The sequence below is a fragment of the Linepithema humile genome, chromosome 1 (genome assembly GCF_040581485.1).
Source record: "Linepithema humile isolate Giens D197 chromosome 1, Lhum_UNIL_v1.0, whole genome shotgun sequence".
NCBI classification, from domain to species: Eukaryota; Metazoa; Arthropoda; class Insecta; order Hymenoptera; family Formicidae; genus Linepithema; species Linepithema humile.
The window spans coordinates 6,403,311-6,429,399 of NC_090128.1; the positions used below are offsets into that span (position 1 = coordinate 6,403,311).

The window sequence follows — 26,089 nt, forward strand, 5'->3', positions numbered from 1 at the left end:
CATCGCCTTAATAAAAACCACAGGAACAGGTATAAAGGAGTTTTAATAGAAATACACGAATCAACCGGATGCTTATTAATACCCGTGTTGATTAAATTATTAATTATTTTTTCTAGAACGCGAGGATAAATGAGGATCACTCTACTACCGAGAGATCAAAGATAGAAGAGTAATGATCGCTCCGCGCGCACGAAATTGCAACTGTATATAAAGACGAGACCGGATATAGCGAAGAATGACGAGTGGTGTTATAGTATCGAGAATTGTGCTTCCGCTTGTCAACAGGTAGTTGTCCGGTCGATGCCTCCCCTTGCCATTCTCTTTTTCTCTCCTCGATAGAGAAAGGGAAGGCAAGAAGACGAAAAGCGTACAAGGGCACCGCGCTAACGAGACGGAAATTATACACGGAGCTGAGCGAAGAAACTGTTACGACGTAACAGGTTATTTGTTCAACGCGGTTACATCGCATCATAGCGCTCACTCGCTCGCACGCACGGTGGTTGGGAGAACGAACGGGGGATGGAAAGCGGAGCGAGAGAACTCCTCTCGATACTTTTCATCGACAGGTGGATCCTGTCGAGTACCGCGCACCGGCTGCGCGCGGGCCGCGCACGAGACGCGTGCCTTCGGTGACGATTTGACGATAGCTACTGCTGCTTCTTCCTGCCTTCTCGGGTTCCTCGTGCTCTCGCGTAACCGCTGCTTCCTGATTATGTAGACTCGATACATAAGTCAGTAAAACCACCTCAAAGAGCGCCGAACAACCGCAGCCTCGGTAAAATTGTGACGAAGCGTATGATTGCGCGGCTGCGCGATAAAAGAAATTTTGCGACAAAGTAGTATTTAAAAATTATTGCTTAATTTATCATCGCACATCATCGTTAACTCAGTTAGACCGGGAATAATTGAGGTCTAAAGCCTCCATATTTCTTCGTCGCATTTGCTTAACGAACGCAAGGTCGTAAAATCTATTGCGGCCGCTATTTAAAGAACATTTACTCGGCGATGCGCGATAAATCGTGGAACCTTTGTCAGGCGCGGCGGCGAAGGGGGAGGACAGGCCTGATGCACCTACTCACGGAGGCTGATAATACGAGTCCCTAATAGGTTGACCACATAATAATACCGGCCGCGCGCGGCGACTGCGGAGTGCCGCGATTAAGAGAACGAACGGTTCCCCGGTCCCACGTCCCGTTTTCTTTAAGGCTTAAGTGGTTGCGTGAAAAACAGCTAGGTAGCATTTAAAATTAAGCGCGAGCATAAGAAGACTGAGTAGTGGCTGAAAGCTGATGGAAGAACGAACGAGAGTATCCGGCGAAAGAGACGGAAGGATGAATAAAAGTGCTCAAGAAAGATGAGGCAATGAAATGTGCGTATAATTAATTAATGCGACAACGTAAAGTGGTGTGAAATTTTAATTTACGAATTTATCAATTAATTTATGCAACGATGTTAGAAACTAATTAATTATGAACATGCGATAGAATATATTTTGACGAAAATTACGGTCATCGAACGCGCGTTATAACGGGTGCGCAATTCCAAAGATTCCAATGAATCTCGAAAGAAAGAAAGAGACTCATCAATCTCTAGACCTCGTTGCGCTTGTTCCGCCAATTACGTTACGACAATGCGACGTAGTGGACGATAAACAAAAGGGTCTGCACAGACTTCTCCCCAACTCTTCCCAGAATGCATCAAGGAGGAAGCGCAGAGAGCAATTTAAACTGAGAAGAAGACGCATCTGCGAGTGCTCGACGTGGTCTTCGACAACTTATTGTTCAAAAATGTGCATTCGTCTCAATTTGAAAGCACATACGTGTGTGTACTTTTATAAATTGTCGAGTTTTAGATCGATAAAAGTCACAATCTTATCTATCTACGTGTAAATGCTTCTCAGATTACAGAAATATCACGTGTTCATTCTAGTTTCCGTTCGGTTACGCATCGAGCATTACGATTATAATTTCATACAGAACAGACAGATCATAGTCGCGATCGCGTTAATCACGAAGCAATTAAGATATTAATTTATACGACGCGGGGTTGCTCACGATTCGCCGCGGAAACAGTGTGATGCGTCACTTCGTGCACAATGTTTTTTAAAGTGATAAAGCGAGCAGCTCGGGGCGTAATGATCGCCGGCAGAAGTCGTTGCCACAAAATAATGAGACCGTTCTACTCCGGAGAGCGTGCCTGTTCCTAATCTCAATCGGCCATCAAATAACACGGCACGACTACCAGATTTTTCTTCCTAAACGAGAATCCCCCGTGTCCGCGGCTTAGATTTTATCAGCGGCGAGCGTAGGCTCCAAACGAAGTCACGACGATCCCACGAGCGCGTTATATCTCTTCCCTTCGGGGTGGTATGCGCTATTATCAGCCAATGCAACGCGATCGATCGATCGATCGATCGACTGACGAAGTCGACGGCAATTAACGTTCGTGTTTCCTTATCTATCCCGAGAATCTTATCTTTACGTATCTTTAAAAAATTCCTACAGCAACAACTTTCCAAATTGTCCCTTCATTGTTGAAAAGTTAAATTCGGAAGAGAAAGTTCTATTCGACAGAAATTCGAAGAACTTGTTAACAGCCGGGCTTTTTCTTTAATTTGCCGCGGCGTTATAAGAGCGCGTTTCATTGCGTCAATCGCGTGGGTTATAATGTTGCGGAGCGCCGCCGAGGACTCTGATTAAGACTGGTAAGCGCAACGCTTTTTCGCGATAGGTGATATCCATCAAACGGAAATTACAGCTTTATACGCGGGAGCGAGCGCGGGCGTGGAAATAAAGCAGAAAAAGCGACATCCCCGCACGCTTGAGGTGTTGTCCGAGTCCGCGTGCGAAACGAGCGCGCAATCTTTTCTAATTATCTCGTTCCACAAGCGGGGATCGCGAATCGTAATCGGATATGCTAATGGACACAGAGGAAACACAACGATGTCGGCCGCGTTTTTATGTCGCTGATGCGCGCCTGCCGGGCACCGACGGTACCGATGCGTCCGCGTTCGCTCGTTGCAGGTGTGCGACGTGATGCAACAAATGCGTGCGGCGGTAACGAAAATCGCCTTGAGCGACTCTCGGCCGGTGGTGGTGATCGTCAACGTGTATCGCGTCTGTCTATATTAGTGGCAGCTAGACAATTTCTTAATTATTGTGCAATCTCAGTGTATCGCAATGAAATGCGGAAGTATGCAAACAAAGCAAATCTCTCCGAGGCGTTTCATCCTCGATAAAAGTGTTTATAAATCAACCCATATAAGTATAATATAAATTTTCAGTACTTATATTTTTGGAATAGTAATCTCACGCGGCTTACGCGTGCAACATTCGATGATGAAAGTGGAGGTTCGGCAATTAACTTTAATTTACTTCGCGGCGTATCTCCGCTTAATCGCGGCACGACATCTCATTACATCACACGACTACCGAATCCAATTGCTCGTGCGCGAGCGTGTACGTTTATCTCGACGAATGTTTGTTTTCTTTTTTCGCCTACCGAGAGAAGAGGCGTGCTTATGCGACGCATCCTTGTGCGCGCGTTTCGTATTTACTCATTCAGAGAGAAACCAGTTTTCGTCGCACCGCGGTGGTCTCCGTCCGACACGCCGGTGCAGAAGCAATCGTCCGGAGCGGCGAATCGCGCACGAACGAAATAAATAAGTCCTCGTTGCGAAAAAGGCAACCTGTCCCCGTTCAGGTGCGAAGCGCGGCGGAATTTCAGGCTGATTTGCACTTTGATTGGATAAGAATGGCCGTCGTAAATCGTCGTAAATCGAAGAAGCGATCGTGCCTGCAAAGCGGATTTACCCTTTTTTTCTCGCTCAAACATCGGGACAAGGATCATCAGAATCGAATAAGAACTCGGGTGTCGATTTTTATTTTATCTGCGCAAAGTGCCGCTGCGAAGAAGGATGCGCGCGGATTCGTTTACGCAATAATAGCTCCGTGCACAACGCGGCGACGGCGTAATCCAGCCAATCTTACGTCCGCCTTGACACTACTAACATTCGTCAAAAATAACTCACGACCGTCCACAATTAAACGATCGTATCCCCCCCGACCTCAGACGATACGCGCCGAATTGATTCACAGTTCGTACAGATGAATAAGACAAACCGACCATTCATCGCTATCGCGTTCTATTGTTCTCAGAGAAATGATTAATAAATTAATTATAATTTCGCGAAATTTTATCCCTAAAAAATAAGTCATTAAAATATTTTCATCTCGATATCAATTGTGATAAATTAAAATAGCATATTAACAATTTTGGGTAAACACTCGCGGGAATACCAAGAATGTGTTTTGTAACGAAAACAATTTAATTTCTCGATGCTGCCGCGGAACAAATTAAGATTTATCGATTCGCGGATACGTGCCGTTTCTATTGGCCGAGAAAATGAACGAAGCGCGTCATAGCCAAAACATTTCTAAAATAGATCGCACGTCATAATGCGTATCTGGGTCATATTTATCGTGCAACAAAACATTTTGAAAAAAATCGGATTTGGAAAAGTTTGGAAAATTTGCCGAGCTGAATAGAAAGCTATATTTTAATATAAAAAAAAACATGTAACAAGTACTTGCGTTAAATTCTGAATTTGTAACTTACATTCTAAACACATGTGCATAATGTTTGGAAAATTTACCGAGCCGAATAGAAGGCTATATTTTAATATAAAAAAACATGTAACTCGCGTTAAATTCTGAATTTGTAACTTACATTCTAAACACATGTGCATTTGTCGAGAGAACCAGATCAGTCAGATGCATTTAAATACGAACATGTTTCACACATTTCTTTCAGCCTGCGAACGAGTGTTTTCCCATGGGAAAACAGCTTCCGTGGACTACGAATCTACTTTGTCCCTCGGCACGTCGCAACTGGACTGTGTCACGATGAATCGTTCATTGTACGTCGCGTCGAGGAGTCAGTACTTGCGTAACATGTGGGTTCATTCTAAGCCAATCTCGATCTAATCTCAATTCTACGTAGTTCGAAACAAAGTACCATAAGTGATAATGACGATAAAGATCAAAGTTCTATGTGAGCGTGATCCATTTTGATAGGATAATCGGCGCGAGATTGTTTGAAAAAAATATGAGGATAAATGTGATAAATCATTGAAAATTATTTCATTCAGCCGGTTTCGATTCAGCTTCAAAGATACACGCACACGCGGGCGTCCGCTGCCGAGATTCTTCGGTGAGATTCGGCGACGTGTAGCGAGAGGCTATTTATCGGCGAGCAATCTTGCCGGACATTGTAAATGCGTTCACGTAATTCAGAAAAGTACGTGTCCGTTTGGTATCGCATCTTCGTTGTCTGAAGCGACGGCGACGGTGCGGCGGAAGTACGTCGTGATTCGCCACGACGCCGGAAGCGATGCACGTGCGCCGTCGTTTTTGTAATTTATTCTGTTGTTTTCCCGGAATCCATTTAAGGATGGCGCTAAATGTTCGTTATCAAAATGCCGTGTTTGTTCTTCGCCGCCCGAATTTATAACGAAATACTTTAAATTTTAGCAAAACAAACTTTAATAATAATAAAAAGCGCGACGACTATGACGGCAATTATTGAGCTATCGACGATGTACACGAGCGAAAAATGGTGCATCGGTGCAAAACCGTTTAATAAAGACGACCGTTCTCGTATTATAACTAGATTTATTCACGCTTCGATAAGCCTCATTAATTCTCCACTTATTCGGCATGCATTCGAGGAAGAGTTACGAGTGATCTCGTGATTACGCGATGCGGACACGCCGGGTCGTTCACCGATTCCGCGCGATTGTTCTGCCAGGTCAAGAACGACGCCAACGCTGCTTAGAGTCGCGTTAAGCCGTGCGCACGTAGGGATCGCTTCACACCTTTCAAGAGCCGCGGATAAAACCAGTCGGTCGAATCTTACGGAACGATCTTACCAACGAAGCGAGCGAGGCGATTCTGATCGAACGGTGATAAAAATCAAATAATCCTACACGAGTATCTTCGTAAGACACGCTGTCGCGAGGCATTCTTGCGCGATGCTCGCGATTGTCAGAAGCGATCGCAGGATTCGAAGATCGTCGCGGAGATGCGATCGCCGATCGTTGCCCGCATTTTGGAGAACGCAACGCGCTAACTTTTTCGGGACGAAAAAGGACAAGCCTACGGAACACGCGTAATTCTCCCTCTCGTGTGCTTTTCTCGAGACCCCGGGGTCAAGAGACGATTTCTCTCTTTCTCGCTCCCCGTTTCTCTTTCTCCGTCCCTCCGCCTCGTCACTCTCTCGCATGTCCACCGTCGTCTGCTCAGGAAACCATCCATTACGGAGATCGGTCGGCGTATTTAGTGACAGTGCGGAGTGCGCGCGACGAAGTACCGAATCAAGAAAAGCCTGGCCAACCGAAACAGACGTCGGTCGTGTACCGTACTCTAAAACCGTACGGGGCCCGATGACCGACGACGCGTGTTGCGAGAGGCACGGAGGAACGACTTTCGTCCAACGTGAACGCGATTTGTAAGTAGTATAAGTAGCGTATTACGCGTTCCAACAGTGCAACGACGATCCGCTATATTTCGTTACTCGCGTGCTTACGAAATGAGTTGTACCTTAAATACGCGCGAGACGTACTAAAGTATCTTCTTACATGCAAAAGTTAAATCGGAGATTGACAGAAATTTAATGTCTTAAGGAGAGATCAATGATTGCATTGGCTCTGAACAATTTTATTCTTTGTTGACAAAATAAAAATTAATAGCTGTTTTCCTCCCACGTAGAAATTAAATCAAAGACTGATGAGAATTGAAATTATATTTCTTAAAATGAGATGAATGATTGGCTCTGAACAAGTTTATTTTCTTACAAATTTTTTACGAAATCAAAATTAATGTAAATCTGTAAAATTACAGAGCACATATCCGTAGAATTCGATGATCAAGTTTGATTTTCATTACAATTACTATTAGCAGTAATTAAATCAGATACGAATGCATCGCGACAACGGCGTGATTTACACATCTTTTTTCTAGTACTTATGGATATAAGGCGCGCTCTGTTCCGTTAAAGCCCTCGCGATTAAAAAAGTGTTCTAGCTTGCTCGACGAGCAGATGTTTCGAGCGGAGGGGGACGAAGAGCCTACCAGGGTCTCAAAGACGCTTCCCTGAAACGAAACTTGTGGCGGCGCCGCGGCACGTAAAATGAAATGAATTTTGAAACACGAGCGACCCGGTGTCACGCTGGCGACAATTGCAAAAAAAAAATCCGTTTCCGCGGTCTAAGGATCGTCTCTTCAAGACGCTCAGTGTTTCTCAACGTAATGGAACTTCCTCCTATAAGAGAATACCTCTCTTATCTAAATGATTAAATATTTGTTTTGCAGCGTACATAAAAATCGGATGTTTACTCACATTTCGACAAGCGATAAATAATACAACTTACAGCTGTAAAAGCGATGATTCACTCGGTCCATCTCGGTTACTGAACATTGTTTAACATCTTTATAACTCAATATCGAAAATTCTTATTTTATACTATTCTATTTCTTATTGTTAGACTTATTATTCTGTAACAAGTTCTACTTAACTAAAAAGAATGATGCAATTTATTATTATTTGTAATGAAATGAATGGTCACTAATAAAGAGCTGATAAATCTTTTACGTTTTCTTTACTATGTAAAGATAGGGTTTATCGATTGAAAAATATCGATAAAGAATCTATTGACTGAATCATCGGGACTAAAATAACTTTCCAATCAAATTGAACATATTATCTGAATTCATCACACGTTTTGATTCTAATAAACAAATATTCCGTTCAATAAATATTCACATCGTGCATACACTTCCACATTCTACCGATCCCTCGTTCTCTTTCGGAAGCACCGCACGTCCCTCGTGTCTCTTATTATTCACGCCGATGGTGTGGCACGGAGTATCTTTAAATTTCTTACCTTGTGTCTCTCATCTCGCGAAGTCATCAATGATAGCGGAGTATTCCCGTCGAGATAAACCAAAGGAAGACTGAATGCGTGAATATTCCATGAAGTTTTCCTCGACCTTGATCACCACGTTCCACCATGTTGAAAAACAAACAGCGCGTTGCGTCCTCCAAACGTAAACACTGGCTGACCGGTCGACTGTAGGGAATAAAAATAAAACGATAAAAACATAGTAGTTTTTCACTAGCGCAAAGTTGTACGCCGTACATAAATATTCTAAGAACGCACGCGAGCAATATTTTTCTTTCACCTCCCCTCTCTTCCTCTCTCCTCTCTCTCTTCCGTACTTTGCTGCTCGTGGAAGCGTTGCACGTTTCCCAATGCGTATCGCTATGCGTATCACGGTATCTCTATCGCGATCATGAGTGACGAGCCTGATGTTAGCACTTGCGTTGACCAAATACGGAACGAATCCTTTGCCACCGTCGTCTCGCGAAAAAAGATTGGTCGCGATCATTTCGCGATCGATCATTATTATGTAGGACGAGTCCATTTTGAGTCCGATGCTACGATCGCGACGAATCCCTCGGGACGCTATCAATATCAAATCGATCGAGCCTCATGGATATCCTAATGCAGCGCTCGGAATTAGTTGCACATTTCGGGCCGATTTCCAAGACAACGCCTTCTATTCCCCCACTATCGCTCGGCCGCTGGCGGCCGAGCCGCCGATAACTCTAGCTCAGGAGCGTTTTATATTAGAAATAGGCTTGGATTGTTTAGGCATCTTTCGGGAAATCGTAACATTTTCTTCACTACATAAATAATGTTTATTTTTATTAATACATAATATATATATATTTAATTATTAATGAAAATAAACATTATTTATGTAGCAAAGAAAATATTACTATTTTCTGAGAGGTGCCTAAACAATCCAGCCTATTTCTAATATAAAACGCTTCTGCGCCAGAGCTATCGGCGGCTCGGCCGAGCGGTAGTGGGGGAAACAGGAGGCGTCGTCTCGGGAATCGGCCCGAAATGTGTAATTAATTCCGCGCTGTCCTAATCTAATCGATGATTACGCTGGGAATGTTTCATTCATTATTTCGACGTGCCCACAAGTACCGGGATACGCATAGATCTTCATTCTTTGGCGACACAAGTGGTATAAAGTTTTCGGGAGAACGAAAGATAGAAGTTTCAAATAGTACCCGCGTAGTAAAAATATTCGTTTGATCGTCCACACAGTGATATCCGTAAAATCGGAGAACGTACACTGCGACGAGACCACCCACGTATGTATATCGTTTGATTTCGTCGCGACGTCGACGTTATTAACTTGCCTTGCACGACCCCATGGGGTTAAAACGGATACGTCTGCTAAGCGGCTTATTTTTTCGGGGGCTCGGCACTCTTCCGGACGCATACAGATAATATCTTGGAAAGAAATCACACCAAGAGTGGAAAAGCATAATGCGGAGCGGCGGAATATCTTTAAGTTAGCTTCAGAATATCGAAAACTTTAAACGCAAAGGAGTTACAGGTATTGTAGTTATATATATTGTTTACATCTACATATTTTATAACAGCAATAGAAATAGCTCAGAGCCCATCTTTTTAATTTAATATAACAATTTGATATTTAAGTGGCGCGATGATCCTCCTTTTCCTGGATTCATAACCTCTAAAGATTATCATAAAATATCTCGGCGAGATCTACGAGATGCCCACGAAGGAGTGTTTCTGGACCCTCGACAAATTGAATGAAATCGCTCCAACCTGTTTCATCACGGAGGCCCACGGTCCGACAGATACGACCACCCATAATTATCGTAACGTAGGTCCGGGACTTGATGGTGTCGACGGCGGCGAAGATATAATTTAAAACTCGATGCTCATCACGGTACTTTTTCCCAAAATTTTAATACTGACATTCTTACACTGTCTAATCGTGCACGCATCATAATCGTCACTACTCGCGATAGATAAAAGGCGAAATAATTAATTGAAAGAGCAAAAAATGACCTGTATATAGAAATCAGGGCAACGTAATGAGCTTTGAATTAATTTAACCTAGTTCTAAATTGTTTGCTATTCTTAAAATTGTTATTTTATTCAACTTTTGAAAAGAATTTTGTTTATATTTTCATAAATAGAAAGAGGAACGAAATATTCAGGGACAATTTTATTTTTAAGTTAGGAATTTTGAAATGCTTTACGGGTTTAGCAGCTGCGCAAGCTTTGTTTCGATCCCCTGCTGATGAAATTGTCTCTACTGAAAGATTTCAAGCGCACAAAATATCTTGTGCTTTAAATTATAGGAGTGAGAAAATATGGTGCGTGTATGGTGCGTGTATGGTGCGATTGTGTCGATGGGTACGAGGGCGAGAAAATACGAACTCGTATGGCTTTCGTTAAGATGAGAACCAGACGCGTATTCTAGAGTTCAATTCTCGGCCAAAGCCTATTATTCTTTGTAAGATATCATGGTAGTAAGAAAGAGGAAGAGTGGTCAATAACGTAGCATACCATATATTCTATTCGATGAGATCGTACCGTTCTCGGGCCGATTTATGACAATCCGCACGCGTTCCGCACCGATTCAGAATAAGAAAAATTTACCGCGGTCGATGCTGATGTTATTTTATGATAGCTTTCATGAACCGGTTCGCGATATCAACGTTTAAACTCTGCTAGTGTAAAGATTTGGAGTGCATGAGTGAGATCTCGTTGAACGTTTTCACACACATTTTACAATCGATGTAATAAGTCGGCAAAAATATTTTAAGTTACAAAAACAAATCGTAAAATATGTTTATAGGATTAAAAGCTCGCATCTGGCGCACTGGGAAAATATTTAACTTTGTATAGTCCTTAAATTCTTCTCAAGACGAATACATGAACGTCGGATAATAATAAAGCAAGTTTCATTACAATGTTAAATTTTAATGCTATCTTTTACTTGTAAAATATTATAGATCGTATATATTTTTATTTAAGAAGATATATACCATTATCGTACTTTGATGAGCAAAATTTACAAGGTTACTCTTAATTAAATACAAGATTCTACACCGTTGAGAAAATGAGCGTCAATTTATAGTGAGGTTAATATCTTCAGATGCGAATGCAATATATGCGCGCTTATAAACGCGAACGAATACGGCGTATAAACGACGTTCCCTTTTATCGAGCACTAAATTCTATGTAATATTAAATTTGCGCTACACAAACACATTTATACGTATCATACGATGCTTTCGTTTTCGTCGTGGTGACATTCCTCGATTAAAATTTGCACCGGAGATTTCCGGCTTGAACTGCAACAGCGATCGTAAAATAACTAATAGTGAAACTAGAATGGTATTGAATATCTAACGTGTTTATCGTCCACAAAAATTAAGATCACGCGGTTTGATTATTCGCAAAAAATTACCTTATCAAAAAATCTCACACGCTTCTGAAACTTACATTTCATCGTAATGCGTATCGCGTTGAAATATGAAACGTTTCTATAATAATATTGGCAACATGTATTCTAAATAATTTATTTTTCTCCTGTCAGCTAACAAAACACGTGTATAAATTATAATAATCGCGTTTTCTGCGAAAGAGAAAAGACGATTGCTCTAATATATTGATAAATATATAACATAATAGATATGCTCTTCAAATTTTATATTTTATAATTGCCAGAAAATTGTTCTTGTCGCGACGATCTGATTCTTATATTTTTCCTCTTTGGCCGCAAAGTATCAGATTCTTTTCGTGTAACATTGTCTGGAAAAAAATGTGGCTTTTCTCATGTTTCGCATACTCTAGTGTCTTCTCTCGTTACGAACCTTTTTCTGCCTCGGATGCAACCTTTGCTTTGTAGTCCTTTGAGAGCGGTGAAAGATCGATGAATCTCAACGCGAATGGGAGTGCGCGCATTTCTCTTCGACGCAACAGGTGACGTTGGGTCGACCTAAGGAGAAACGTCCCTGGTATCAAAAACCCAAAAGACTCTTCGACCACCTGAGGAACGGTCAATTATCAATTGTCGCCTGCTGAATTCGTCGTTTTCTTTTTTTCGAAATTTGTAGTGGTATGTATTACATTGTGTATTATATTCCAAACTGAGCTTCTCTTTTCTCCAGGTAGCGAAAAACTGTGTCCGCGTGATCGTTAAGAGGATGGTTCAAAGAAAAACAATCCGCTGAAAGACCACACTTTCGACATTTTCAATAATCGTTAAGCACAGCACTGAAAAAACAACTGCAAGACGTATTAGATGTCTAAAAGAATTATTGAAGAAAGTAATATTATGGATATTTGAGGTAGCGCGTGTGATGTTGTTTTGTTAAAGTTTTGTCTAAATATTAAATTAACTGTGTATGTCAGTTATATAATATGACGTGAGGAAAATTGATTGATGCGGTCCTTGTCAGCACAAATTTGCGATGACGATGATTTTCGAGACGCGTTAAAAGCAGCGAATACGTCGTTCTTGGACGAAAAGCACGTGCGTAAAGCAGCGCATTGGCTCGCGCGCTCTCAGGGCTGTATTTCAACGTGATCGTGTCTAAAATCGTTGGTCGGTGTGTCCTCGGCGAATGCATGTGTTTTCGGTTTTTGGCTGTCGGCCAGTATCGAGAAAATTCTCTTCAGGAAATGGAGAAAAAATACGGCGAGGTCAGACGGCCGAAGAAAAGAAGAGAATACGGAAGGGAATGACCATTTAATTCTTCTGTCATTAATACCGATGCAATCGTGAATTTATTTTGATCTTCGAATAATTTCTCGTCGTCGAAAACATAAAAAAATTTTTTACATTTACATGCTTCTTTGTCCTGGCATACATGCGTAGCAATAAATCAATTTTATATGGTTTCAGGAAGTTATCCATGCCGCGATTACAATAACTGCACATGTCCGGTGTCGAACGAGTCGAAATGGCAACAAGAATCTGGTTTGTCCTCGGAATCTTCGCTATTCTGAACATCGGACTTGCGGAAAAACGAGTTATTCGATTGCCGTTAGGTGAGTAAAGATATTTCATTCTTATCATTTTCATATCTACGTACATAGAAAAAAATTATACAGCTTCGATTATTTATTAATAGTAAAACATTTCTTGAAAATCTATATATCACTTGCGAAGTATAATAAATTTTAAGCGTCGCAAGATAGAGTTGCAACTCGGAAATTAATTCGTAGAACGCACAGCTATTAATAGTTACATCTTGAGATCTTGCAATTCACGGAAACGCTATTAGGTATGACGTTTTTCTAAGAATAATTGCAATTAAAACTGCAAGGTGGACACGCTGTAAATATTTTACGAACATTTTTTTAAACAAGAATGCATAAATTGCAGTAAAAACTGAAATTGTCGCGCAACAAGATGTTCTTTATTATCTCTCAGTCAATTTATTTCTTTTATAACGGTAAGTCCTTTCCGGTGTAAAGTCGCGAATAAAATTCATTTGAATGAATGCCACGAGACGCATTTGATATGCGGTTGTGGCGAGCCGAAGATTTGTAAAGGAAGTCTGCATCATCATCCGGCGATGTTCCGTGGTATTTTCGTATTGAAAAAGGAATAAGCGAGATGAAGCGTGGCTAGTGCGAATTGCTCGACGTGAAAAATAGCGCGAGGAAGAAACAACTCGACAAGGAAGCTAGTAAAAGCAAAGAAGCAAAAGCGGAAGTACGAACGAAAAGAAACAGCGTAGACTTTAAGATGCCAGAGAAATACTTGCAACTCGAAAAGCGATTAATCAGCGATATGATCTGATTACGCGTCGAATGATAAAATATATTCTGCTTTCACATTAATTTAAAATAAAAAATTTTTTTTAAACTATTACTCTTTGTTCATCCAAAATATTACAGTAGTAGAATTATAGTAAAGTTTCGTGTGTAATAACGTTTTACGACATCGTTTTTATTAGACATTAGAGTCGTTGGCACGACATTACATTTCGAGTTAATGAAACACTTACGCTACGTGGTGGAATTTTGTGAAATCTCGTACCGAGAAACGTCGACTTTATCGAGCTTTCACATGCCACGTTTAATCCTAGTTTATTTCCAGTCACGTCGCTCTTAGTAGCTTCGTAACTACGACTTAATTATCGGCGCTTGCATTCTTGGGAAACTTGGTCGTGCACGTTGAGAAACGCCGCGCACATACGTTATTATCGCCACCACTTAATTCGTAATCGTTGGCACTTTGTTGCAGTCGTTAATGTTTAAAGAGAGCGTGGCAAAGCATACTGCATTACTGGCTCGGTCGCCAAAATTATAAACCGAGCACACTTCCGAAAACCGCGACGGAGAAAGTACGGCAATTAATTAGCATCGGCGTGACGATAATTATATCCCGCGCGGACGTAATTACCAGCAGCGTGCGCTGCACGCAACGATCGTTTATCTTTGCGACAGTTTCGCGTAAGGGGATCGTTTATCATCAACAACGTAACATCTGAAATTCCGGTAATCTCGATCCATTAGGTTGATCGTCGAATACTTGCGAACATCGCTCTCCTTCCCGTCCATCGTAAAGCATTGCGTAATACCGCGATATATTTGACGGACGACGGGAGAGTGGCACGTGGGCATCAGTTTATTGTTCTAAACAATGGAAATGTCGATTTCCACGAACCGAGGATCTGCTGGTCAAAGGAGGCGAGAAAGGCGCGGTCGAAAATTTTGGCTCGCCACATCTGGCGAACAGACACGGCTTTGTACACGGCGCTCTATGGTTTCTACTATACTATATTCCGTAGTTGGTACGTGCTCGAAAGTGGAGATTTCGTTAGAATTTCGGCGACCACGTGCGTAAACGCGCGCGACGCAACGAATACGGGATCTCATTTCGGCGCGACGGAGTTTAAATGTCGGCCGACGTAGATTCACATGCATATCGTCGACCCGGAGTCTCCGTTGAAACATTTCCCCGATCGCGTTTGATCACCCCCGATATTCGCGCGGAATTGATATTTCGGTAAATAAATACTACACGTCGGTGAGTTGACGAAACACGGTCTGTGGCACGATATGCGTATGAACGTTATTATGATTGAGCTCAATTGTCCAATTGCCCGGTCATTGAATGCCGAGCCGGGCTGCGAAGCCGCTATTACCGAATCGTCAGCAACGATACTCTCCCGACGATGGTGTACGAAACGCTATTTTCTCGGACTAAATTCAGAGTGCGGGGGCCCGTCGCGCGGGAGCGACAGCGATGAGAGCCGCTGCCAATCTTTTGTCTATTAAATGTATTCAACAGCGTAATAGCGGCTGATATTACCAATTGGACAATGAAAGAGATGGCAGCGAAACGCGATTTATGGGGAGGGGGATAGTGGAGGATGCCCGCCGACGTGTACGCCGAGAAGGAGATTTCGCCAAGAGACCGACGGTCTTGCCAGTCGATCGAGCGTCACTCCGTTTTTCCGTTGGATCTCTGCCCGCATCCATACATCTCTCTCTTCCTCTCTCTAGTGCAAAAATTAGAATCGTCGGAAAAGCATGTCTTGAGGAAGGGGTGCAAAATTTCCGGGGTCCGAAAATTGAAATAATGCGGAAATTGATTGTATGATTCTGCTCTATTGTCGGCGATTCAGGTTCGAATGATGCCTGAAACAAACTTGGCGTGTTCGTTGAAACAATGAGCGCTCTCGAGTGACGTTCCTCAGACTTTTCCGAGAGTCGGACGATTCATTTCAACGTGTAATTATGCGATTAAAAACTCCCGACCCGTCAAGAATCCCGACGTTTCCATCTGCTTTCTCTCAGTCCGTGAATCGTCCGCTCGTCCTTTTCATCCCTCGTTCGCTTCATTAAAAAAAGAGGGTTTCCAAAATGAAACGGCCTTAATTAGAGCATCGAGCCGGTTCTAGAGACCCGGTATTTTATTAAGACGATACCTTAATGCGAACGGACGATGCGTTAACATGTATAACAGAATGCTTTTTGATCCTGTGTGTCTCCTCTCGCTCGATTTATCCCAGACTGCTTTTTATCCAACGATCTCGAATTGTTGCATATCGGATCATTTGCCGAAATGAAGAGTTTCGATGAGACAAACGTTTTGCTTTTCCTGAAAGAAAAAGATCGAGCCTTTCAGCCATGAAATAATAATGAAATATCGTTAACTGGCTGAAGAATAAAAAATATAGACTGTTGTTAAGAAATTGTTATGAAACGCGTTTTCTTCTCGTCGCTTCGTATTTCAATCGCGATGCCTTGAGCGCACAAAGAATTTTTGGGGAAAAATGAAGAAATATCGTTTACCCAGATAACTGTTCTGTGAAAAACGGTTGTATAATGAGAAAAAGAGTCGCATTTTAGCGTTCTAAGTGAAGAGAGCGTGTCGCTCGCGTAACAGGCTTATCGTATCTCGAGTTTCTTCTTTTTGTCGAATCATCATCTCACCGCTTAGATCCACCGCTACATCAAGACCATCGTGCAGCATGAAAGAGATGTCTTTCTCTCTCTCTTTCTTTCTCTCTGTGTATCCCTCGTCCGGAGATGAAGACGCTAAAAGTTGGACGCGTGGGATGATCGTAATCCGATACCTCGGGGCACTTCTCCGAGGTCGAAATCTTTTCTTCGCGTCGATTTTTCTTTGTTTTCTCGGTCGCTAGATCTAGAAAATACATTAGTTTCGTTTACAAGAATAAAACTGCCAGCTCCGACTTGATTTCTGTCCACATCTAATATTTAAGCTTTTTATCGTCAGTTCAATCACACAAGTGACTCATACGATCTGTTTCTGTTAAGTTTTCAACATTATTTAATTTTACAAAACGTTTATGTTTCGGCACTGTATCGCGTTGACTTTTTTTTCTGGATCATTTTATCGCGAAGAATTCGTCGAAAAAATCTCAAGTAAAATGTTTATCTTGCCAACTCTTGGAAAATATGTACATTTTATTTGATAATTGCAAAATAACAGTTTTCCAAATATTTTTCACGTATTTCTCGGAACCATCGCTTTTGCATAGCGTTTAGTTTATTTTCGTGAAGGCGATCGGCAAAGTTGTGAGCAATTAGAGAAACGTAAATCACGACGCATGGTATTCCTGCGATCACAGCATCTTACATCTTGATGATTCCTGGCTATTTCGAGCGAAACGAGAGATCTGGTTCCATTTGAAGCGAGCATACAAGCAATGTAAAACGACTCGTTTCATCGAATAACACCAATGTTCTTGCACCGTCAATTTCTGGAAGCATCTTAATGAGGCGCGTTATAATTTTACTTGACCTGACAGTTGTGTAAGCTGATCGTGGAACGCGATCTGGATCCGCGAGTCGTCGAGATAATGCAGAGACAGATCGATATAGAGCTTCTTTTGAATTTCTAATCTGGCGCGAGTTAATTTGCGCGTACGCTGAAATCGCGCGGATCGCCACGTGAAAATATTTTTGGCTCGACTCCGTCGGGAGCGCCGACGATAATTCTATCGGCCAACCTTGTCTCGTCTCTCGAAACGAGGCAATTCGCGCACACACTGTCGGTACTCGTAGAATCGCTCGTTCACGGACGAAGGCGCTAAAAGTCGAGCCGTCCGCTGGACTCGCCTTATTTACGCGCGTTCACAGCATGTCGCGAGAGGATAATCGAACCGGTAACAATAAATCGGCTTCGGCGACTGAAACAGATTTACTGTTAGCGGTTCGCTGTCGCTGCTCAATGCGCGTAAATTAAGATGTAATGCGTCGGACGTGCGCGTCGTGTCTGATAACTCCGGCCGGTTTCATGCCTGACGGATGAATTGCCCCGGCGCGGCTGGTATCTGCAACAAAATATTATTTACTTTGTATTCGAACGATTTTATCTCCGGTTGCGTACACACGAGCGAAACACGGCGGTTATTTATGAAGCTGTCCGGCACACGGAAAACCGGTCGCGACGCGATGCAGCGTAACTCCGTTTGCGCCTCCGTTTGCGCGGAAACTTTGATAGCGATTTACGAGCGGCACGTGCTGCTATCGAGAGTCTCGCCAAGAGCCCGGGAGAGAACCCGCTTCGTTAAAAAATCCGAGCCGTTATTGAAAGATTATACGGCGCTGTTTGTCGAGACGTAATGCATGGAGAAAAGAAGGGACTTGTTGACTAAGTTGAGGGAAATGCGGTCGTTTTTTTTTTCTGACTGGCTGTAACTAACGTTATACACACAAGCGCGGCGAAGAGAAGCGCTGTATACGTCAGTTGGATCGTACGGTGTGTCACGGTAAAAATGTGCGCGTTTCAGGCGCGACACGGGTAAATAAACGATCGCTGACGTTGACAAAGCGGGGATTTACGCGCAGCCGTTAACAGCTAATGGTCTGAAACAGGCAAATTCGATATCGGGATTCTGATTTGTTATGAGATCAATTTATTTTCTTCTTAATGTACGCTGAGAGAGAGCTCTTTATTTACACCACTGACAGTAATATTTTTGGATTTTATGTACATAAAACGCAGTAAATGAAACTCTAGTCGCCGAGGAACTTGTTGGAAGAATCGCAAACACGTTGCACTCGCCAGTATTTTTTTAGACATTTTTTGCGCTGCCTAATATACCTACGTTCTCCTCGTCGAGTAAATCTGTGCAAACATTCACGTATCGGAGCTCGTAGTACGACCGAAAGCTCCGAGACGAGAGGTTGCCGGAGGCAGAAAGGGAGGAAAACAACACCGGCAGAAGTGGCGCGAAGCTCTTGAAACGTTTAAGGCTATTCCTGGCGTCTGGTTCGAGGCAGATGGCTCGCTGCGAACGCTACCGAGAGGAATCGATCCCTGGTTTAGGTATCGATCGAACTCATAATTCAAATTCGGCGCTATGCCCGGCGCAGTTTGACGATTCCGTGATTTTCGAACAATAAAAATAAGAAATCTTTTATTTGTATAAAAATCTTCTACATGTACACAGAGTGTCTCGGACCGTTTAACAGCAGATTCTTAAGGACATTTGGAAACGTAAATCTTTAAATACGGATTTGATCTGGAATATCGTGTATAAAAATAATCTACAAAAGATAACAAAAGTTTGGGATGGAATTAATTTCAACAGGCGTTCCGCAGAGATGTTAATACGTGATCGGAGAAGCACATTTGTACTAAATTTTGTACACCGAATCGCAGCGACCGATGCCACGTGCCTCGCATCTGTGGTGTCTCCCGAAAAAGAGCACAGCGAGGCGCCGACGACGACGAGCGACAATAAACTCGATCGATTTCCGCCGAGGGCTCTCGCGAGACACAACGGCTCGTTTGTGCGCGAGAACGCGTTCGGCGAGGATGTTTAAAGATCCGCGAAAAGAAAGCTCCTTCAAGCTCGGATCTTGATTGAATTAAAGTCTCCTCCCGGCTTCTCTCCTCCTCGCGTCTAGGGCTCAAAAAATAGATCTGCTGAATAAAGACAAGCGGGAGAACGTTGATTATTGACTATAATCCGAACTTGGTATCGATTTGGAAGATGAAATGGCAGCTTGCAACTAAATTTTCACAAATATCCCCGAAATTTGTGCGACACTTTTAGATGAAGACGCGTTTCGTAGTACTATTAGTGGTCGTAATCACAGGGCGATGCATAGGGGGAGGGGAGCGACGGCGGCGGGGGGTCGCGGGGGGATAGCTCTAAATTTAGTACGCGACACATTCTGGGGACGGGGGAGGGGCAAAGAGACTCCAGATGGAACGTCGGAAGGGACAGTGTCGCGATTCACTTCTGGCCACCTTCCAAATGGCGATACTCCGAGGTCCGGCTGGTCGGTCTCATGAATGAGACGCGCAGGAAAATGAGTTCCCGTGATCAAACTGGTGCGAATATCGCGGCGGGCAGAGCCGACCGAGCCGAGCCAAGCCTCGTTTCGCGTTGCTCTCATTAGGCGCAACATCCATCGCGACTTCCGCGAGCTTCTCCCGGCGGCGATTATTATAGATCGTCGCGTCGACGGTACGAATCGATGCGAGGCGACGGGCGGCGGCGCGCGTCCCCCCGCCGTTAATTCCGAAAACATCGCGAGTACTGACAACTAAATCAAAAGTATTTAATATATCCCGCGACTAATTTGTAATTCGTCCTGAACGACGCCGTGGCGAATTGCGTTTCATTTTTCTGCAAAAAGGTAGGAGCGCCTCTGCCTTTAGGAGAGGCAGAGATTGCACGATGCGAAGGATGATCGATCCGACAAAGCTACAATTTGTGAGGCAAATTGCGAGTTTCGCTTCGCGCAGGTGCGAAGCAAAATGTACAAAGAAAGGCAGAATAATCTCGGCGATAAAAATCCCGCGTCTTCTTATCAACATCTCGTTGCGCGCAGGATACACTTAGACGCGTACTTGCTGTCATGTTACGTCCGTACGACGCATAATGAAACACGTGATTTTGAATGTTGCAGATACAACGGATTCCGTTGTTGCGGTGTCCGTGGGTGAGAAGCTCAACTTGCGCTGCCCGCAAAATTTCAATGCTAAAACAACGTGGTATAAGAACGAAGCGTTGCTGCGGCCAACCGCGAAGATACGCCCGAATAAGCAAGGTTTGAACATCAAATACTTGGAAATGGAGGACGCGGGAGTCTACGGCTGCAGGCTGGAATCGAACGACACCGTCGAGTGGAGAAACGTGACCGTTCGCGTCGAGGCCCTGCAGAACGATGGCTTCCAGGATGAAGGCGGTGAAGAGCCGAGCGGCGCGATAAACGCGTTCAGGGCGGAAGAAGAGAGCAACGATCTCGAAACCGAAACCAGAAGTAAGTTTAACCGACGACCTTCTTGTGAATTTTAATCAAATGTAACGCTTAAATGTCGCATTGAATTTAACTCCTGCAATCCTAAGTGTAACACAAAGTGCGTATTGTGCGGTGCGTAAATTCTTCCGCGTTTCTTCCGCAGATCTACCGGAGACGCGGTCGTTGCACTTGGACAGCGAAAAGATGGACGCCGACCTCGACGAGAAGAGCGAGAACGATGCGGAAGGCGAGCACAACGCTACGGTGCCGGAGAGTCCGCCCTCCTTCAACAAGACCGACGAGATGCACGCGTCGGTGGTGAAGCCCGCCGGCAGTACGATGCGATTGAAATGTCCGAGCGTGGGCAATCCCAGGCCCAACATCACGTGGCTGAAGAACAACGAGGAGCCTAGGCGGGACCTCGGCGCCGCGATCAAAACCAAGTGGACTCTGAGACTGGAGGATCTCGTTACCAAGGATAGCGGGAATTACACGTGCATCGTGTGCAATCATCTAGGATGCATCAACCACACTTTTAAAGTCGACATAATCGGTGAGTGGATGCATACGTTCGGCTCTATTTTCTATGCAAAGTAGGCGATCGTGCGCCTGCAACGATCTTGCGCCGCGTGCGTTATTACGCGTACGCGTCGGCACGAGAAGCGCGTTCTGAAGGTCTGCTAACAAAACCGCAGAGCGTTTCCCGCATAAGCCGTACATCAACGAGGACTTCCCGAAGAACGTGACCGCTCTCATTAACAGTACCGCGATCTTCCGGTGTCCCATTGTATCCGATCTTGAACCGTATATACAGTGGGTCAAGGTCGCCGAGTATCCGGGTGATCAAGAAGACTCGCCGAAAGGGACTCTGCTCCAGGTACAGCCGCCATTTATCGCGGTGAAGGGTCCTGGTTGCGGTTCTTCACTAATTCTTTTTCACAATTCGTTTATGCGACGTTTTATCATTGTGCTAACTGTCAATGGTGCGGGGTCGACTAATCTGTGTTTCTGAAAAACTTCTCGAAATGGCAAAAAAAAATCACACAATTTTTACAGGCGCTGCGGCTTGGGCGAAAAGCACACTTCCCAATTGCAGAGAAAAACTTAATTATTTTATCTTTCAGCACACTTTGTCTACGAAAGATTTCCGTCGCTATATTTGTGGTTACGGGTCTTCCTATTCCTCGACTGTTATTCAAAACTCGTCATATTGCACAATTCATTTATTTTACAATTATTTAGGTTTAATAAATAAATTTCTCCATATTTTTTTATTTTGTAAATTGATGCGTTCTCGATACGAATATCCACACAACTTGGCACAGATGAACTCTCTCTCTCTCTGTGCATTTTTCGTTTGTCTTTCTCCGTTCGCCTAACTCGTGAACGTTGGTTAAAACGGTGGTTGGGTTTCTTTTTCTCTATAGAGGCAGTACCGCATCGACCGATCCTGACGAGGCCGCCACGAAATAGCACGGTGCTTATCGGAAGCAATGCTAGTATGATCTGCCAGGTGCTCTCCGATGCGCATCGTCATCTCGAATGGTATCACGGTTACCATACCTCTTTCGACACCGTCAACAAGACCAATCAGAGCTTACGGGTGGAGGTCAAGGTGGGCGCAGCTTTTGCATGTTATCTCGCCGTCTTCCCTTTCAATCCGCTTTCGATCTTCCCTTCCGATGGCTTTGAATCCAAACCCTTTGCACATTCTAATTTAACACGTCTCTCTTTCTCTCTCTCTTTCTCGGCACTTTTAATATTTATTAAATAAAAGAGCGATCTTAAATATACGCGCAAATGTATGTAAAGTGTTACAAATATTGCTGCCGAATATTGCTGATGCAAAATCAATGTTAAAGGCGCGATTAACAATAGAACTTTGTTCGCCATAGGCTGGAACGGAGACGGAAAATCCGGAAGAACTGAAACTTTACAATGTCACTGAAAAGGATGAGGGGTGGTACACGTGTATCGCTCAAAATACTTTAGGAGAAACGTTTAGCAGCGCTTATCTTCGTGTCGTCGAAAGTGAGTATTGCGCAAACTTTTCATAAATCCGAGTAAATGCAAGTTTATGTAAATCATAATAATATTGTAAAATCTATTCAGCGCTGGACGAGCAGAGAGTCCCGTTGGCAGCAAGACCGCAGATCTTGGTGAACGTTCTGGCGGCTATCCTATGCGTGTTCTTCGCCGTGGGTGTCGTCGTGGTGATATACATCTTCCATCGGTTGAAACGCGAGAAGATGAAGAAGCTGCTCGCCATAGAAACCGCACGGGCAGCGGTTGTGACGCAATGGACGAAGAAGGTGATCGTGGAGAAGCAGAAATTGGCGAACGCGCAGAGCGCGATCGAGGAGGAGCTGCTGATGCCAGTGGTGAAGATCGAGAAACAGAAGTCCACCGTCATCGCCGACGACAACAACAGCGACAATGTGTCCGAGTACGAACTGCCGGTGGACGGTGCGTGGGAATTGCCGAGGGATTTGTTCACGCTTGGGAACATTTTGGGCGAAGGAGCCTTCGGCAAGGTCGTCAGGGCTGAGACGTCCCAACAACGGTTGAACATCGGCAAACCTGGAGTACCCAGCGTCGTTGCGGTGAAAATGTTGAAAGGTAAAGCGAGTCGAAATGTAACGCTATTAAATTCACTAGGAAAATTTATGTATTCCATATTTCATATGCATCTCTATTCGTATTTCTAGAGGGTCATACGGATACCGAGATGATGGACCTGGTCTCCGAGATGGAGATGATGAAGATGATCGGCAAGCACGTGAACATTATCAATCTACTGGGTGCCTGTACTCAACATGGTCCTCTGTACGTCGTAGTGGAGTTCGCTCCTCACGGCAACCTACGAGATTTCCTCCGAGATCACAGACCTTCGTCAGGATACGAACCGGCTATCGGACAAGAGCCGAAGCAGCGAAAGACTCTTACGCAGAAGGATTTGGTCTCGTTCGCTTATCAAGTGGCACGAGGGATGGAATACCTGGCTAGCAGGAGGTGTATACACAGGGATTTGGCCGCCAGAAATGTTCTCGTCAGCGATGAATATGTACTGAAGATCGCTGACTTCGGCCTTGCCAGAGACATCAATTGTCACGACTACTACAGGAAGACAACGGATGGACGGTTGCCGGTGAAATGGATGGCCCCGGAGGCACTGTTCCATCGTATGTACACCACTCAGTCCGACGTGTAAGTGTTAATAATCAAGAATTTTATCTAATTTTCGTATTTCACTATTTTTAACACACATTATATGGTTTCTTCCAGATGGTCGTACGGAATTCTACTGTGGGAGATTATGACACTGGGTGGTACGCCTTACCCGTCCGTGCCGTCGGTCGAGAAATTATTTCAGCTACTTAGAACCGGGCATCGAATGGAAAAGCCGCCTTGCTGCTCCATTGAAATGTAAGACACGCCTCACACGCAATCTGACTTTATAATGCAGTTGATATGCGATTCAATCTTGAGAATATATTCTTTGGTTCGTTACTTGTAGATATTTGCTCATGAGAGATTGTTGGAGTTATCAACCGAATGAAAGACCGACCTTTGTCGAATTGGTCGAAGATCTTGATAAAATATTAACAATAACGGCGAACGAGGTGAGTTGCGCGATCTTTGCGTGTCACATAATAAACATTGGAATTTTTTTAGCAACGATTTTAATATGTATTATATGTGCCTTTGACCTTAGGAATATCTGGATCTCGGCTTACCCCAGTTGGACACGCCTCCATCAAGTCAAGAATCCAGTGAGGCGGAAGAAGAGGGCGAAGAAAAATTTCCATATTTACTTTGAATTATCTACTCGTCGTGAGGAACGTCGCTCCAACATCGCTTACAAGTACTTGAGGTACTTGAGATAACGTAGACGATTTGCCAATGTAATCGGCCAAATGGAGGAATAAGTGAGTGGAAGATAATCGACTGAAAGAAGCAAACACGCCAAATAATGTAAATCAGTATTGACCTGTGTAAGCGAATGTTTACATAAAATTAAGACGCTAATCGTGAAAACAGTGGTATATGTCAATAGAATTGTATTGATCAAATTTCATTGGATTATATCATTTTTCTATGCGAATTGATACATGTTACGTTTTTAATTTTACGGTGAAAAAAATAAAGCACGAAAAAGAGACTGTTTTTGAGGCGCGCTAACGCAAAAGAGAATTATATATCATCTATACGAATCTATATATTTATAGATATAATAATTGTGCCATTAATCAGTGCCTTGCAAAAGTGTTGAGCATATAAGTGAAAAGTTAGATCGTACGCTCGATCGCAGAGATCATACGAGAATGGATATCAATCGAGATATCAAGTGGGCATGATATTGTGTTTGTAACTAGTCAACTGTCCGAAATTGTATGTTTTTCTGTATTATAGTAGCTGATAGATTTTTAGTGTTTTTACGTGGCTAGTTTTAGCGGACAACGACCGTAGATTTTGTATCGCGGGCAGCGTGTTCTGTAGCACTTTTGTAAAAAAAAATTAGACTAGTTATATGTAAGAGATCGAACGTAGGTGTAAGAAAGAAGGAGCAACAAGCCTTGTAACGAAGCGAATGTATCGTTTCGAGAAAAAAGTCCAAAGTATTGCTGTAAGCCGTAGTTATTATCGATGTCAATCGCGATAAGTGTAAACGGGGGAGGGGGTGTATAAACGGGGAAGATGCTTAGTGGTAGATAATTTATTTCTCATATATCAGTGTCTCAAGTATATATATGTGTATTCAGAATCTTTTTTTACGTAATTTTAAGATATGTCGCTCGCGAGCGGTACTTTTGTAAAAAGTGACACTAATGAATTATGCATTAGAAGATAGTTTTCATCCGTGATCTGTACATATCGACGTTTATTTAAAGATGATTTGTTATCCAGCATCTAAAGGTAGCATCAGTAAATCAGCATTTACCTAAGGTACAGCGCATGTATAGATTATGTAAAGAAATCGCCACACAATGCGAGTTAAGCCTTTATTAAATTGATCTGTATTAAATTAATACTACGTCCTCTCTCTTTGGTAAAAAAAATATTAATCGGTATTTTAATCTTAGTAAACAAAATGTTAGTAACGTTGGCTATCTAGAATATTACTTTTTTTCTGCATTGTATAAAAATCGAATTTTATTAAAAAAATATATAAATAAATTGAATACATGAACACTTTAATGTTGTTGCAATTCTCCAGCAACAACATTGTTTTGTAATGACATTATATTATCCCAATATACACCCAACACATTTAAATTTTGATGTATTAATAAACATATATGTAACATAATATTTTTTATAATGATTTATCGCAATTAAAATTTTGATGCAACGAAAATTTATGTGTAAAAATAATTTGCGCAAATCTGTTTGAATAAACTTTTTAAATTTGCACAATTGATCGTATCAAGATATCAC

General features: G+C 43.0%; 1 protein-coding gene and 1 long non-coding RNA gene across 5 annotated transcripts in view; one reads left to right on the forward strand and one right to left on the reverse strand.

Moving 5' to 3' along the window:
• Positions 1–26,009, forward strand: part of LOC105679827 (fibroblast growth factor receptor homolog 1-like) — a 31,889-nt gene extending 5,880 nt beyond the window's left edge. Inside the window, exons 1-12 of one of the 4 annotated variants that reach the window (XM_012380101.2) lie at positions 8,965–9,476; positions 9,581–9,836; positions 12,810–12,955; positions 20,318–20,671; positions 20,814–21,203; positions 22,078–22,265; positions 22,546–22,681; positions 22,763–23,269; positions 23,359–23,857; positions 23,936–24,076; positions 24,168–24,273; positions 24,366–26,009. In XM_012380101.2, the coding sequence (XP_012235524.1) occupies positions 12,844–12,955; positions 20,318–20,671; positions 20,814–21,203; positions 22,078–22,265; positions 22,546–22,681; positions 22,763–23,269; positions 23,359–23,857; positions 23,936–24,076; positions 24,168–24,273; positions 24,366–24,470 (2,538 nt within the window). In that variant the 5' untranslated portion in view covers positions 8,965–9,476; positions 9,581–9,836; positions 12,810–12,843 and the 3' untranslated portion in view covers positions 24,471–26,009. Of the gene's footprint in view, positions 1–8,964; positions 9,477–9,580; positions 9,837–11,767; positions 12,021–12,809; positions 12,956–20,317; positions 20,672–20,813; positions 21,204–21,345; positions 21,528–22,077; positions 22,266–22,545; positions 22,682–22,762; positions 23,270–23,358; positions 23,858–23,935; positions 24,077–24,167; positions 24,274–24,365 lie in introns of those variants that run through there. The other 3 variants (XM_012380100.2, XM_012380104.2, XM_012380099.2) reach the window with 3 other exon arrangements.
• LOC105679828 (uncharacterized) lies at positions 14,344–17,585 on the reverse strand. Its single transcript, XR_001101900.2, has 4 exons — positions 17,028–17,585; positions 16,358–16,571; positions 15,850–16,022; positions 14,344–15,757 (listed from the first exon to the last, which is right to left on the reverse strand). It is a non-coding gene; the product is annotated as an uncharacterized lncRNA (long non-coding RNA).
• Positions 26,010–26,089: the final 80 nt, after the last annotated feature.